The sequence below is a fragment of the Nematolebias whitei genome, chromosome 16 (genome assembly GCF_014905685.2).
Source record: "Nematolebias whitei isolate Nwh7 chromosome 16, NemWhi1, whole genome shotgun sequence".
Taxonomy (NCBI): domain Eukaryota; kingdom Metazoa; phylum Chordata; class Actinopteri; order Cyprinodontiformes; family Rivulidae; genus Nematolebias; species Nematolebias whitei.
In genome coordinates, this window is record NC_056513.1 from 12,776,819 (window position 1) to 12,792,643 (window position 15,825).

At 39.3% G+C, this 15,825-nt stretch overlaps 1 protein-coding gene across 6 annotated transcripts in view; it reads left to right on the top strand.

Moving 5' to 3' along the window:
• Positions 1 to 15,825, top strand: part of cnnm2b (cyclin and CBS domain divalent metal cation transport mediator 2b) — a 76,062-nt gene that overhangs the window by 43,616 nt on the left and 16,621 nt on the right. For 5 of the 6 annotated variants that reach the window (XM_037690257.1, XM_037690254.1, XM_037690253.1 and 2 more), the window contains exons 2-3: positions 9,526 to 9,669; positions 15,206 to 15,343. In XM_037690257.1, the coding sequence (XP_037546185.1) occupies positions 9,526 to 9,669; positions 15,206 to 15,343 (282 nt within the window). Of the gene's footprint in view, positions 1 to 9,525; positions 9,670 to 15,205; positions 15,355 to 15,825 lie in introns of all 6 variants that reach the window. The other variant, XM_037690252.1, reaches the window with a different exon arrangement.

Sequence of the window (15,825 nt, forward strand, 5' to 3'; positions counted from 1 at the left end):
ATGGATGGATGCATGGATGGATGGATGGATGGATGGATGGATGGATGTTGAAGTGTTTTATTGTGTGAATGTTTATGAATCATTCACACTATTGTGGTCCATTTTTCTTCTGTATATGTTTTGGCGCATTCCTCGTCCTGCAGTTTTCAAGCTATTTCAACAAATCTAATATCAAAATGTTCAGCTCTTTCAAGACAATCCTGCTACGATTTTTGGTATTGGTGCAACTTTAGCTTTTCGAAATATTTAGCCTTTTCTGCCATTTTTTCCTCAGAAAATGAATTGAGCTCATTTTACATCCTTCAAATCTTTAGATCTGTTTACAACCTTTTACTGCTCCTTTCACATTTTGTTCTGCTTCAGCTTCTTTCAGCGTCTTTGTGCAAATTTTAACTTTTTTTTAGCTACTTGCAGCTAATTTCTGCTTTTTTTTCAGCTGTTCTGTGCTCCTTTCATATTCTTTCTGTTAACTACAACAATTTTGTGCTTCTTCTAAGTTATTTCTGCTAATTTCAGCTTAGTATGCTCCTTTCAGGTTTTTCTGCTAGTTTCAGCTTTTTCTGCTATTTCAGCTACTATTCAGCTGTTTTTGCTAATTTTAGTCTTTTCAGCTAATTCCAATTTTTTGCAATCACTTCATCATTTTTCAGCCTAACAACTTTGTTCTGATAATTTAAGCTTCTTTCTGCTTTTTTAGCCACTTTTTATCTGTTTTTTTGCTCATTTCAGCTTTTTCCAGATAATTTCCAGTTTATGTTCATTTCTGCTTTTGTCAGCCTAATTTGGCAAAATTGTGCTCTCTCCATTTCCTTCTGCTAATTTAAGCTTGTTCTACCTTTTCAGCTTGTTATTTTCCTTTCAGTTTATTTCTGAAGCTTTCAGCTTTTTTCTGCTTTTTCAACTAGTATTTTGCATTTTTTGTGAGAATAAATTTGGCTTTATCAGCTAATTCCACTTTTTTTTTTTAGCTCATTTCAGCTCCTTTCACTTCCTTCTGATAGTTTAAGCTTCTTTCTGCCTTTTCAGCTACTTTTCAGCTATTTTTTTTGTGTGTGCTAGTTTCAGCTTTTTTTTTTAGCTAATTTTCTAATTGTTGTGCTCATTTATGCTTATTTAAACCTGATTCAGCAAAGATGTGTTCTTTCTGCTTTCTTCTGCTAATTCAGGCTTGTTCTCCCATTTCAGCAACATTTCAGAATGTTTTTAGCTATTTTCAGCTGTTTTGTAGCAAGTTTTTCAGCAATCACACTGCATTTTTGCAGGATATGCAATTTCTCTACTGATTTTAATTGTAATGTTTAATGCTTGGATTTCAATTTGAATCGTTTTGGACAGAATTAATTTACCCATCGTCATGAAAGGCGGGTGATCATGCAACTGCCTGTCTGTACATTCGTCTGTCTCTCTTTTAACAAAATATCTCATGAACCAATGGATAGATTTTAACAAAATTCATCAAGTACATCTATAACTTTTTAACTTTTGTACTCAGTCCATTTCAAGATGTCTCCCACAGCTAAATGTAGCATCTCACTGGGCTGCAATTGTTGGCGACTAGCTGGCGATTAAAACTTAACTCAGAATTGCGAGATAATACACAATTTCTATTGCCTTCTGGATGAATTCTGAGTATTTACAGTAAAATGACCTGCAGATCATGTGGGCACGTTTTTTTAATAAACCACATTTGCTTGCAAAACTGTATTTATTTTCTATTTATGCATATTTTAAAGCTCTTATGACTCGTACAGATTCGGCTGCACACAGTTTTCCGAGAAAAGGGCAGATTTAAAAAAACGGATTAAATAGTTGAAGTATAAACAAACAACAACAAAAAAACATGCTTGACCTCAGTTTCTTTTTTTCTGTCAGGCTACGATCCTTTAGATCCGTTGTCGAACGTTGTTGCCTTCTGAACGGCAGCGTTTTAAACAGCTGAACATCTGAACCATCCTTTGTAAGATTAAACACTTCCTGTTATTCCGCCTCCGCTGCTTTTTATTTATTTTTTTAAATAAAGGAAGCTAAATAATGCTCTCTGCATGTGTTTTTAAACAAACACTGCCATTTACCGGACAGGTGACATAGCCAACATTTCCAAAACTGTTCTACGTATAAGCAGATTAATGACCAGTATATTTGTTTTTGACTTGGTTCTTGATGGATGAAACTGAAAGCGGACTGACCCCTGGCCCTGCTGTGTGTGCCGGACTACCCAGCATGCATTCAGCCTCAGGCTAGTTAGACAGCCCAGATGTCAGGCAGCAGTGGTGGGCTATAAGACCCTGGAAGACTGGTCTTCAGATGGACATGCTTTCTCTGAGACTGCTGCCAAGCTCAAAGCTCCAGAGGAACAGCCTCCAGTTCGCTTTCACAAAACCCACTGTTTTAATGCCTGCTAGGAATGAACAGATCATCGCTGTCTTGTGATTTGTTTTTAAGAGACACAGGCTGGACTTTTGTTGTTGTTTATGAGGTGATTTTATGTCTTTGTGGGACAGTGAGGTAAAAACTGATCTGAGTGGTGCTTCTGTGCGAGTGTGTGTGCGTTTCTTTGTATTTGTGTGTAACTCTGAAGAGGGCAGACAGATTTGGGGCTGAAAAAGTTTGCAGAGCTGCTTTATTGGTAACTGCAGCGTTTTTCTACTTCTAATACAGCTTTCTTGCTGCAGCCCCTGCAGTGTCATTTAAAAAAAAGCTTGGGAAATGTTTGGATTTTATAGGTTTGATGCAGGCAACAGCACTTTCCAGATCCATCCATCCTTCCATCCATCTTCTACTGCTTATCCGTTATCGGGTCGCGGAGGCAAGGAGAGAAACCCAGACCTCTTTCTCCCCAGTAACATTTTTCAGCTTGTTCTTGTCCAAGGCGTTCTCAGACCAGAGAAGTTCACAATCCTTCCAGTGACTTCTGGGTCTTCCCCGGGGCCTCCTACCAGTGGGACGCGCCTGGAAAACCTCTAAAGGGAAGCATCCAGGAGGTGTCCTAATCAGATGCCTGTACCACCTCAACTGACTCCTTTCGATGAGGAGGAGCAGCGGCTCTACTTCGAGCTCCCCTATGATGACGGAGCTATTCATCCTATCTCTAAGGCTAAACCTGGCCACCCTGTGAATTTGGATTTCAAATCTATTTCGACACCCTGTTTCAGCCGCTTGTATCGAAATCACTTTCTTTCAGTCATGATTCAAACCTCATGAACATAGGTGCAGGTCGGAACATTGACGGACCAGTAGATTGAGAGCTTTGCCTTTCGACTCACCTCTGTCGTCACCATGACAGACCAAAACAATACCATCACTACTAACAAGGCCCCAATCCATCAATTCATATTCCGCTCCATCCTTCCATCACTAGTGAACAAGATGCCCAGATACTCTAACTCCTCCACCTGAGGCAAACTCTCTCCTCGAACTGGAGCAGGCATTCCACCCGTTTCCAGTCGAGAACCATAGCCTCAGAATTTGAGGAGCTGGCTCTGGAAAATGACTCTGGAATACTGGTTGTCTTGTTTTTCTTCATGCCCCCAAAAATACATAAAGGAAGTGAACTGGTGATTGTTCAGGATCCGTGTTGGTTTTAGTTTATAGTTCTTGTACGTGTGAGTTATATGATTTAATGTTTTCTAATTCTTGGGTTTTGTTTGTTGTTTCCCTCTGCCAGGATTAATTTCTTTTCATCCATCCATCCATCCATCCATTATCTTTACCCGCTTATTCCATTTTGGGTCACGGGGGTCGCTGGTGCCCATGTCCAGCAATCACTGTGCAAGGGGCGGGGTACACCCTGGACAGGTCGCAAGTCCATCACAGGGCCACATAGAGACAAACGAGACAAACAACCATTCACTCTCTCACTCACACCTAGGGACAATTTAGAGTTACCAATCAGCCTAACATGCATGTTTTTGGTCTGTGGGAGGAAACCGGAGTACCCGGAGAAAACCCACGCATGCACGGGGAGAACATGCAAGCTCCACCCAGAAGGCACCTGGACCGGGGTTTGAACCAGGGACCTGTTCGCTGAGAGGCAGCAGCTCTACCAGTTGCGCCGCCGTGCTGCCTAATTTCTTTTCAGTCAAACAATTTTCAGTCAGGTCATCTGGACAGTTTCTTTTTTTTGCTGAAATGTTTCACCTTCCATCCAGAAGGCTTCATCAGTCAAGGAAACACCCAACACAAAACTGATTCTTCCCCCCGAACAGCTTACTCCAAAGTGGAACAAACCAGTTATGTTGGTGCTAAGATGGTCTCTTTGGCACGCCCCCTCCTCCGATGCCGGCCCTCTTCCTCATCGACAGTCATGTCAAACTGGTTCAAAACCAACAATTTTCAGACCTGACTGAAAACTGTTGGATTGTATATTTGGATTATTGAGCATGGACTATTTTGGTTCTTCTCAGTCAGTTTTCTGCTCTGTTCAGTCAGCCTGCCACACCCACTCTCACCTGTTCTCCATCCGTACTGAGCCCAGGTGTCTCCACTTCATCATTGGTCCTGTTCCATATGTTCAGTCTGTTCTCCTCCACTCCTCAGCAGAGCATTTTTGATTCTCCTGCCACAGTATCCTTCTTTGTGTTTGCCTCCCTCCAGGGGATTCCTCAAATTTGTGTTAGTTTTAGCTGCTACCGCCACATTTTGTTTTGTTTTATGATAAATAAATTTTGTTTTTGAGATTGCGGCACGGTGGTTCAGTTGGTAGAGCTGCTGCCTCTCAGCGAAAAGGTCGCTGGATCAAATCCCAGCTGGGGACCTTTCTGGGTGGAGTTTACATGTTAAATTAAATTCAGTTTATTTATATAGTGCCAAGTCACAACAGAAGTTATCTTGGGACACTGAACAGAAACATTCATATACATAAAAAATAAGTTAATATTATTTATCTAAGGAGCAGACTGCTTTGAGTTTAACTATATAGCAGACTTTCATCTTGAGCAAGCATGAAGGCGACAGTGGAAAGGAAAAACTCCCTCATGAGGAAGAAACCTTTAGCAGAACAAGCGGCCATCTGCTTCGACTGGCTGGGTTTGAGAGGAACAGGATGGAGGAACAGATACACAATGGCAGATCAAGAATCACTTGTTGAGATAGAAATAGTATCAAATGAAAACTATTCAATTTGAACAATTCATTTTAAGAAATAAGGTCAATTTGTCCTGTAGTAGTCTAAACTTAAGGCAGCATAACAAACCAACCCTAACTATAGGGTTTATCAAAAAGGAAAGACTTAAGCCCAGTCTTAAAACTGGACCATGTGTCAGCCTCACGGACAGAAACTGGAAGTTGGTTCCACAAGAGAGGAGCCTGATAACTGAAAGATCTTCCTCTCATTCTGCTTTTGTAAACTCTAGGAACCGCAAGTAAACCTGCAGTCTGAGCACGAAGTGCACTCTTGGGAAAATATGGAACAATAAGATCTGCAATATAAGCTGGAGCTAGGTTGTTGAGGTCTTTGTAGGTTAGAAGTAAGATTTTGAATTCAATTGTGAATTTGACAGGGAGCCAAAAGAGAGAAGCTAAAACTGGAGAGATATGATCTCTCTGGATATGATGTTCTCTCTGTGCATGCATGGGTTTTCTCCTTGTACTCCAGTTTCCTCCCACAGACCAAAAACATGCATATTAGGCTGATTGGTAATTCTAATTTGATCCTAGGTGTGAGTGAGAGAGTGAATGGTTGTTTGTCTCTATGTGTCCCTGGAGATCTGTCCAGGGTGTCCCCTGCCTCTTGCTGAGTGGCTGCTGGGTATGGGCACCAGTGACCCTCATGGCTCAGAAAAGAAGAAGAGGATAAAGATAATGGATGGATGGATGTTTTGAGCGCCTCAAATTCAAGTGTGTTTTCTTGGTTCCTACCTTCCTGGTACTGGGACAATTTTAATCTTGTACAATTTCTGCCTCTCATGTTTCGTGCATTGTCCATGAAGAGCCGTGCTGGTTACACCGTGTCATTATGCAAAGTTGCAATACCTTAGAATCAAGAGTAGGTCCCGTATATGAATTAATGGTTAAGTTGAGTGCATCTTTTGAAAACTGTGGCTCATGAGAATTAGCTCTCTTGCAGCAAATACCCCTCATGTTGAGTTTATAGAAGTTCCCCAACAGATATGTTTCATTGGATATGGCCATACTTGTTTGCAAAGATGGAAAATTTCTCTGTATGCCAGCTTTTAAACCAAAATACCTCCAACTAGATGATTTCATCTTCCTTTTTATACGCCTGTCGAAGGTGGGACGTATTACGGTATAGTCTCCTTCTGTCCGTCCCAACATGCATCCGTAAACTTTCTCTTGTCTTGTCTTGTCTCCCCCCATAACTTCTATGCTCAAGATAATTTAATGAAGCTTATTTTTTTTTTATTTTTTTTTTTTTTTAATGAAGCTTATTTAACGAAACAATACACACATGCATCGTCACTGGATAGTGTTGCATACACTTTTCATCACCCCAGCTCCAAGGTCAAGGTTCACGGTCACAGTTCATTCATACTATCCTTTGAGACAAATAGCATTAAAAAAAAAACATTTTCCATATGATTTTTTTTTTCCCCTTTGCTGTTTGTACCATGGAATCTGCAAAATGCCTGTCACTTTATGTTTTGCTTCTCGTGGGACAGACTCGAACATAAACCCTGGGAAACGTTGCACAAACATGCTTTCTCTGTCATTTTCACCAACATGTCTTCCCATTCAGCTCGATCCTGTCTGTGTTGTTCTTATTTTAAACGTCTGACCTGCTGCCTCTGCTGAAGCTCCTCATGTCAGTCAGCTTCAAAATCAGAGTTCAGTGAAATGAGAGGACAGGAAGTAGCAAACCTTTATGTTTCTGTGCCAAGTGCGTTTGCTCATTTTTGCCTGAAACCTCCTTACCTTTACCAGTTGTCTTACTTAAAGGTCAGAGGTCAGGTCTATTCATGTTCCAGACAGGTGAGGGTAACATAAGTTCTTATTGGTTATTCTTTGTCCTCTGATAAAGGTGGGAACTCTGAATCACCACTAAAAATATTAAACTAAATCGTGACGGTGCTCATTTTTTGCTCGTCGGTGGTGCATAAATGTTTTTATTCCTGCTTATTGATCCTGTTAGAATGAAAGCGGCATAACTTGAACGAACATCCTGCTGCCTTGCATCCTAAAGTTTTCAACAAAGCTCTTGTGTGAGCTTCAGATGATGTGTTGAGGATCAATCTCATCTGCTGCCATGCTTCATTTTCGGTGAACATTTGTAAAAATGACTGAGTTAACGCCGTTTTTGGGGGTTGCAAGGTTCGATCAGGTATGATGGCCGTAAGTTGTACATCCAGATCCACTAAATACTTTCTGGGTGTTTTATTAAAATCTGTTCAATGTTATTATGAGTAAAGCAGCCGTACTACAGCGTGGCTGAAGTAAAACCATAAACTGTACATCTGCCTAAGAAACACCTTAATCTGTTCCACATTCCTTGTAAAAACTTCAGATAAAGTTTAAATTTCAAGGTTAAAAAAAAAATCTGTTTTATGACCCTAAAATACTGAGCATGTGAAAAAATATGAGCTAGTTTACCAGTTTTATAAGTAAACTTACTGAAGGACTACTTTAGCTCGATTAGTTTAACCCATGAAGCTCCACGTGGGTTTGTCAGACAAATTCAATTCAAACTGAATTCAAATTCAGTATTTCTGCTGATTTCTTGCCTTTAAACTGCTGTATTCACACCCATCTGCTCACTACACACTCATGTTCAGGCCGTATTATTTTACATTATTAGTGTTTAATATACATATATATATATCTTAGACCCTTGTATACTGTTTTTTTTTTTTTTACTTTATAGCTATTTTTGGATGTAACTGGGACATTTAATACATAATTTCATTCCACCTCATGTACCACATGTGATGCGAATGACAATAAAGAACCTTGAACCTTGAAAAAGGTGTTTTTAAAAAAAATCTGACACATACCAAAAAAAAAAAAAAAACTATTTACTGAATTGTCAAAGTATTCTTTTAAATAAAAGTAAGGACGTTTCTTTCGGCTGCTTCCTTCTTGAGGGGTTGCCACAAACTCGCACGAAAGATTTGACAGTTGTTTTATGCTGGATACCCTTCCTGAGCAACCTGGGCTCGAACCTGCAACCTCAGGATTACAAGACCACAGTACTGACCACCAAGCTACCGCAGTGGGGGGGGCAGGCCCCCAGAAACCATCTTATCATCAGTAAACTGGTTGGTCCACTATGTGAGTGTGCTGCTTGTGGGACTGAGTATGTTGTGGCTCCTCGGACTGATGAAGTCCTTTGGATAAAGGACGAAACATCTCAACAACAACAAAAAAGAAACCATACAGAGGACCTGATTGGACTTGGTTGGATAGCTTACTTGCAGACTTTTCTTCTCCTGTTCAGTATTTTAGGGTTATAAAACAGATTTTTTTTTTTATTTTACCTTGAAATTTAAACGTTATCTGGAGTGTTGATAGGCGAGACATGGATGGAGCAGATGTCAGGACTGAGGAAGACGAGCACGTCAGTCGATTTTCCCCTGCTGTGCTGGCTTCTCCTTCCCTGGGCGTTTTAGAGTTATTGCATACTGAAGGGCTACTTTAGCTCGATTAGTTTAACCCCTGAAGCTCCACGTGGGTTTGTCAGAGTCAAATTCAGCATCCTGAGGAAGCAGCGGGCTGCAGCGCAATAAAATATTCAATTCTGCGCTTTTACGGATAAAATAGTCCAACACACCAGCTGAAACAGTGTTATAGCGCAGGGACGATGTACCTGTGTTCTCTGAAAACAACACCCACATGCTTTCACGCACGCATTCACCCCCAGAACACGTGCATGCACATGTGCACACCGACACTCTTTGTTTTTGCCATGCAGGTGTATCTGCATGCAAACGGCTCATTCTGAGACAATCTGATCACACGGAGGAGGTTTGCCCGGTCAGTGAGAATATCGCCAGGGCGGAATGGAAACTTCATTTTGCAGGGGGCTAATATTAGCCCGGGCCTCTGGAAAATTCCTTTTAAATGATCACAAGCTGAGAAAAGGCGAAGAATTTGTTTAGTGTTTTGCCCGACATTCTACTCTGCATACACGGCACTTTGTTTCTCGCTCCGTTTTTTATTTTCAGATGGTACAGCACACAGGAGGGTCCTGGGAACACAGATGTGGAGGCGCGGAGGGCCAAAACAGCTGATATGATGACATATAGGACAGTCTGACTGTATATCTCTCTGACTGAATCACTTTTTCCTGGCTCTGTGAACCATTGGACACTGAACATCTGATCTTTTTTTTCTGGAACAAGAACCAGTTTCTTCTTTAGATCACTTTGTGTCACCTGCAGTCACTCAAGCATCACTATTGCCGTGGCGCTCACGACAGTTTTATACATATGACACGCTCCAGACTGATTTGGTGTAGACAAATGTGCCTGTGTCTGTCTCACAGTAACCTCCTGCTCACAGTTTGAGCTATATTTACCTCGCTTTACCTTTTTGTGACTTTAACTTTAAAACTTGTATGTGCACGTCTGTTAGGAAAATCCCACCTGGCCATCGTGCAGAGGGTGAACAACGAAGGCGAGGGAGACCCTTTCTATGAGGTTCTGGGAATCGTCACCCTGGAGGACGTTATTGAAGAAATAATCAAGTCCGAGATCCTGGACGAGACGGACTTATACAGTAGGTTCTCCTCTCCAAGCTCAAACTCTTAGTGGTGTCCTCAAAGGCCACTATCTTGCATGTTTTACTGGTTTCCCTTCTCCGCAAACTTTGTCTCTAGTCTCTAGCTTTTGTAGTTGTTTTATAAAAATGGTGTCTTCTTTACCAAAATGCTGCCATGTTAGCTCTGTGTTTAAAACCCGGTTGCTTCTTTATGAGGCATGAGACATGTTAGGCAAAGCCCCCATAAAAATGTAAAAATGTACTTTCTGTTGTTTTATTTAATTTGTATTTTAATAAACCAGTATTTCCTAACACTGGTCCTTGAGGAACACCATCCTACATGTTTTAGTTGTTTCCCTGCTCCAGCACACCTGATTCAGTGATTTAACTGCATCATCAAGTCCTACAGAAGCATGTTAGTCACCCATTGATTCAAATCAGGTGCAGGGAAACAACTAAAACATGCAGGATGGTGTTCCTCAAGGACCAGGGTTGGGAACCACTGATTAAGACTACTGTATTATAGCAGTTGATTGTTTTTACAAGTTTACATGCAATTTTTTCATAAAATTACAACTTTCCTGATAGATGTTTTTAACTGTTACACAGTGGAACTTTACAAATGAGATGCTCATGGCACCAACTGGCAGAAAACATAAAGTGATTGTTTGCAGAGCAGATAAATAAAAGATATAGATGATAAAAATTAATTCACTGCAGAAATCACAGTTTTATAAACAGGTGAAAAATCGCATCTGATGCTTCTGCAAAACCAAATGAAAGAGTAACAAGTTGTTTGAATATTTATTTGGTAGTGTTGATATTTTCTTTTTATCCCCTCAAACTTTACCATTTAATACCTCACGCTCCTATAAAATAATAAATCCAGAGGCTGTTTTTTTTTACACCTTTTTCCAGTTTGTTAATTAGACTTCAAGCTGATCCAGACACACTGTTACACCGATATAAAAGTTTACGACATTTAAGCCACAGGTCTTTGACATAACCTCAATTTGACAGAAATAATAATAACAAACTGGAGAAATTGTGTTTCCTGTGAAAATGCAGTGTGAATTCTTATTACTGAAGAACTTGCTGAAAAACAGCTGAAATTAACTAAAAACATGCTGAAATGTAGGTGACTGTGAAAAACAAGCCTACGATAGCAGAAGAAAGCAAATAACATTTTTTTGCTGAATTACGTCCAAAATTAGGCAATATGCTAAAAAGCTGAAATTAGCCAAAAAAATAACTGAAAAGTAGCTGAAAAGGCAGAAAGAAGCTTAAACTACCAGAACAAAGTGAAAAGAGCTGAGATGAACTAAAAAAATGTGGAATTAGCTGAAATAGCTAAAATGAGCACAAAACAGCTAAATAGTAGCTGAAATAGCAGAAAAGCTGAAACTAGCAGAAAAAAGCTGACCAGAGCATTACAAGCTGAAAGTAGTAGAAATTACCACAAAAAACACTTGAAAACAACCAAAATACTAAGAAATGCTAAAGAGTTAGATGAAAAGGTAGAACAAGCATAAATTACCAGAAGGATGTGGTGAGAGCACAGTTTTGCCCAGTTAGGTAGAAAGAAGCAGAAATGAGCACAAAAAAGTGGAAATTATCTGAAAAAAAAAATAAATTAGCAATAACAACAACAAAAAAAAGCATCCTCTAAAAGTTGCTAAAAAGGCAGAAAGAAGCTTAAATTACCAGAAGGAAGTGGAAAGAGCACATTTTTGCAGAATTAGGCAGAAAAAAGTTGAAATAAGTGCAAAAAATGTGGAATTAGCTGAAAAAGCTAAAATTAGCATAAAACAACTATATAGTAGATGAAATAGCAGAAAATGCTGAAACTTGCATAAATAAGCTGAAAGGAGCATAACAAGATGAAATTAGAAAGAAGTTAGAAGAAGCACAAAAATGTTGTATTTAGCAGAAAGAATATGAAAGGAGCACAAAACAGCTGAAAAAACTGCTGAAAGTAGCTGAAAAAGTTTAAATTTGCACAAGGAAGCTGAAAGAAGCTGAACCAAAACAAAATGCGAAAGGAGCAGTAAAAGGTTGTAAACACATCTAAACATTTGAAGGATGTAAAATGAGATAAATTCATTTTCTATGAGAAGAAAAATGGCAGAAAAGGCTAAATATTTCAAAAGGCTAAAGTCGTAGCACCCTCCTCCTGAACGAGCTGAACATTTTGTAATGGTTTGTTGTAATAGCTTGAAAACAGCAGGATGAGAATCACGCCGAAAAATGTACATGAGAAAAATGGATCACAATAGTGTGAATGCTTCATAAACGTTCACACAATAATGTTTTAACCCAACTCGTGGAAATGTCATTGCTTAACTGTGGTTCAACAGAAACAAACCTACAACTGGCCTTCACTAAAAGTATTTTACACTTATGATTATTTTGCACAATCTTTAGAGGTAATCGCTGAAATCGTTTCTGTAACTCACTCTGAGACTTCAGCACCTGTACTGGGATGTTTTAGTCCACCCTGCTGAGCAAACTGCTCCAGCTGTCTCAGGTTTGAAAGGTTCCCTCTCCAGACTGCAGGTTTCAGCTCCTTGTTCAGCAGTTCAACAGGATTTAGCTCAGAAGTCCACTTCAAAATTGTCCCATGTTTGGTTCTGATCCAATCTTGGGTGTTTCGGCTCATTATCTGTTTGGGCGACCAGGCATGTTTCAGGAACATCAATCTGCTTGGAGATGGTTTTATAGCCTTTATTTTTAACATCATGACAATCATTGTTTTTCTAAGCTCCTGGGACAAGTTGTATTTTTAGCCTTTTGTGATCCATGTTCATCGTCTTACACACCAAGATACCAAACAGCATAGTGTCTACTTCTCATCCTTTAAATAGAAGCAGACTGATTACTGGACAGATGTTAGTTTTACGTTTCCCTGTGGTCAAATTATTTTGAATCTTTCTAGAGGTACCAGCTCTTAGGTCAAGGGCAGTTTCATTATTTTATTTTATTTATTTATTTTGGACCCAGGATTGCAGACTGACACAAGGAGCTCAAGTCAAAATGTATTTAACAAAACAAAAGGGTGATGTGGCGGCAAAACTACAAATGAACACAACTTAAAGGAACACAGAGGAGGACCAGACTCTGTAAAATGCATAACACACAATGCTAGACAGAGGAGCAGTGAAAACTGAGGGATGACATGGACAGGGGTGGATGAGTGGAGGGGAAACACCTGGAGTAATGAACGTGGGGGACAGGTAGAGTGGGCGTGGCAGGAGCTGAAGGAGCAGAACTGACTGAGGAGAAAATGACAGATGACAGAGGAAACTGGGAACAAATTCAGTTCAGTTTATGTATAAAGCACCAACTCACAACAGAAGTCATCTCAGGGCACTGAACAGAAACATTCACATACTTTATAAATGCCAGTTATAAATGCCAATTATTCATTTGTATTCATTAGTAGCTGGGCGTCTCCCTAGGGAGGTGCTTTGGGCATGTTCTACTGGAAGGAGACCCAAGACATGCTGGAGAGACTATGTCTCTTAGCTGACCTGGGAACACCTTGAGAGTTCTCCCAGAAGAGCTGGAAGAGGTGGCTGTGGAAAGAGATGTCTGGGCCTCCCTGCTCAAGCTGCTGCCCCGAGACCCCACTTTGGAATAAGTGGAAAATAATGGATGGATATTCATTAGTAGCTATTTGTTTGATGAAACAAGGTCAATTTGTCCTATATTCTAAGCCTATAGCAGCATAACTAAGGAATATCTCAGGAAACCCAAGCCAACCCTAACTGTAGGATTTATTAAAAGGGAAATACTTAATCCTAATCTTAAAAGTAGACAATGTGTCAGCCTCACGGACAGAATCTGGAAGTTGGTTCCACAAGAGAGGAGCCTGATAACTGACAGCTCTGCTTCCCATTCTGCTTTTGGAAACTCTAGAAACCACAAGTAAACCAGCAAAGCTCAGAAAAAAAAAACCAATTGAAAACTATCAAATACCAAAAACAACCGAAAAAAGACACAAATCCTGACCACTTCATCGACCTTTGCGGTTTTTTCTTTCTTTAACTAAAAGAGTACAAACTCCTCTGTAAGTTGAGCTCTGTGTCAGTTTAATAAATAACCATAAAACAAACAACTTTAAAAAAAATAACCATTTCACTTTCTATAAATAATGCTTTATTTATATTCCAAAATAGTGTAATATTTATTTCAAGGCCACTTGGCAGCTTATTTCTTTTAATGAAAAGCTTTATTTTATCCTTCACTTTTCTCAATATATTAACTTCTAATTGTTTTTGGTTTGAATTGTTTTTCATCACATCTTAAAACCAGAGACAAATGACAGGTTTATTTATTTATTTATTTATTTTTGTTAACATATCGCTCCAAAATGTGGCCTGCTCGATTTGTTCTCCCATCAGCGGTATCAGTAAGGATCCACATATAAGAAATATGTGTACAGTGTAATGTGCCCTAATACATATTGCTTTCAGCAATGTTAAGAATGTGGTAAGAATGTCGCTCTCCTTTTCTGAGAAAGACGCTCTGCTGTAATTCCAGAAATGAGCTTTGTGTAACTTCAGTTTAGGCACCCTGTGACCCGGGGCTTTAGCTCGGAGTCTGTGGAGTGTCTCTAATGTACCGATGGAGGCAAGGGAGGAGAATATATGGTGCCGTTGGTAAAGTTACACAGTCAAAAATTAACAGCAATATTTTTGGTTTATTTAGCTTTTCATAAGAAAAAAAAATAGTTTTTTTTTTTCAAAGTCATATTTTCACTGTTATTCATACATTTGTAAATGTCATAGTTCCAAATTAAATATTTAATGTACAAGCTAAATATTTAGTTATATTCAGTTAGCAAGCTAAATATTTAGCTCCCCGCTAAATATTTAGTTTACAAACTAAATGTTTATGTCCAAGCTAAATGCTTAATTTACAAACTAAATATTTAACTTGCAAGTTAAATATTTGGGTCTGAACTAAATATTTAGTTAGCAAATTAAACATTTGTTTTGGAAATTAAATGTTTAGCTTGGAAAATAAATGTTTACTTCCGAGCTAAACGTTTAGTTAGCAAATTAAGTGTTTAGTTTAGGAATTAAACGTTTAGATTAGAAATTAAATGTTAATTTTGAAAATAAATATTTAGCTTGGAAATTAAATATTTAATTTACACCTAAATATTTAGTTCACTAACTAAATATTTAACTTGCAAGTTAAATTTTTAGTTTGTAAGTTAAACATTTAGTTTGTAAACTAAATATTTAGCGTGGAGCTAAATATTTAGCTTGCCAACTAAATATTTAACTTGCAAGTTAAGTGTTTAGTTTGTAAACTAAATATTTAGCTTATAAATTAAATATTTAGTTTGGAACTATGACATTTATAAATCTATGAATAACAGTGAAAATATGACTTTAAAAAAATGGGGTTTTTTTTATGAAAGGCTAAATAAACCAAAATATTGCTGTTAATGTTTACTGTGTAACTTTACAAATGGCACCCCATAGGGAGAAGAGTCGCAGGTCATGCCTTACAACTGACTTCTCGTTTTTTCCCCCACCCTCAGCTGACAACAAGACGAAGAAGAAAATCACCCATCGGGAAAGGAAGCAGGATTTCTCGGCCTTCAAGCCCACCGACAATGAAGTGAAGGTTAAAATATCACCTCAGCTTCTGCTGGCTACCCTGCGTTTCTTAGCAACAGGCAAGTGGGCTGCGTTGCTGCTTGACTCCCCCCCCCCCCCCCTTCCATCCACCACCCCAGTGTGCCCCTCTCTGTGGGGAAACTTTGTGTGTGAGCATGTGCTTGTATGGGCTTTCAGTCCAGGCTATAAGGGAGGAAGAAGAGTGAGTATGTGTGTAGAATGAGTATCTGCGTGTTGGCATGCATGTGTGTATGTGCGAGAGTGCGGCACGAGATGACTGCAGGCTGTATACCCCCCCCCCCCCCCCACACACACACACCAATAAAAGAAAGAAAAACTGCAGGCGTTTATTTGCTTGCATGTCATGCACCGAGGGTCACACATCTTACCTCGCAGCTTTAAAAACACCACCCTGTTTGCTTACACTCGTTCCTCAATGACATCACGTCCAGCATTTTTTGGCCTATGATCACAGTTCTCACACAAGTCGACATACTTGCGTACTTACTGGTGTAAAATGTGAAATATTTCACCAGCTTTC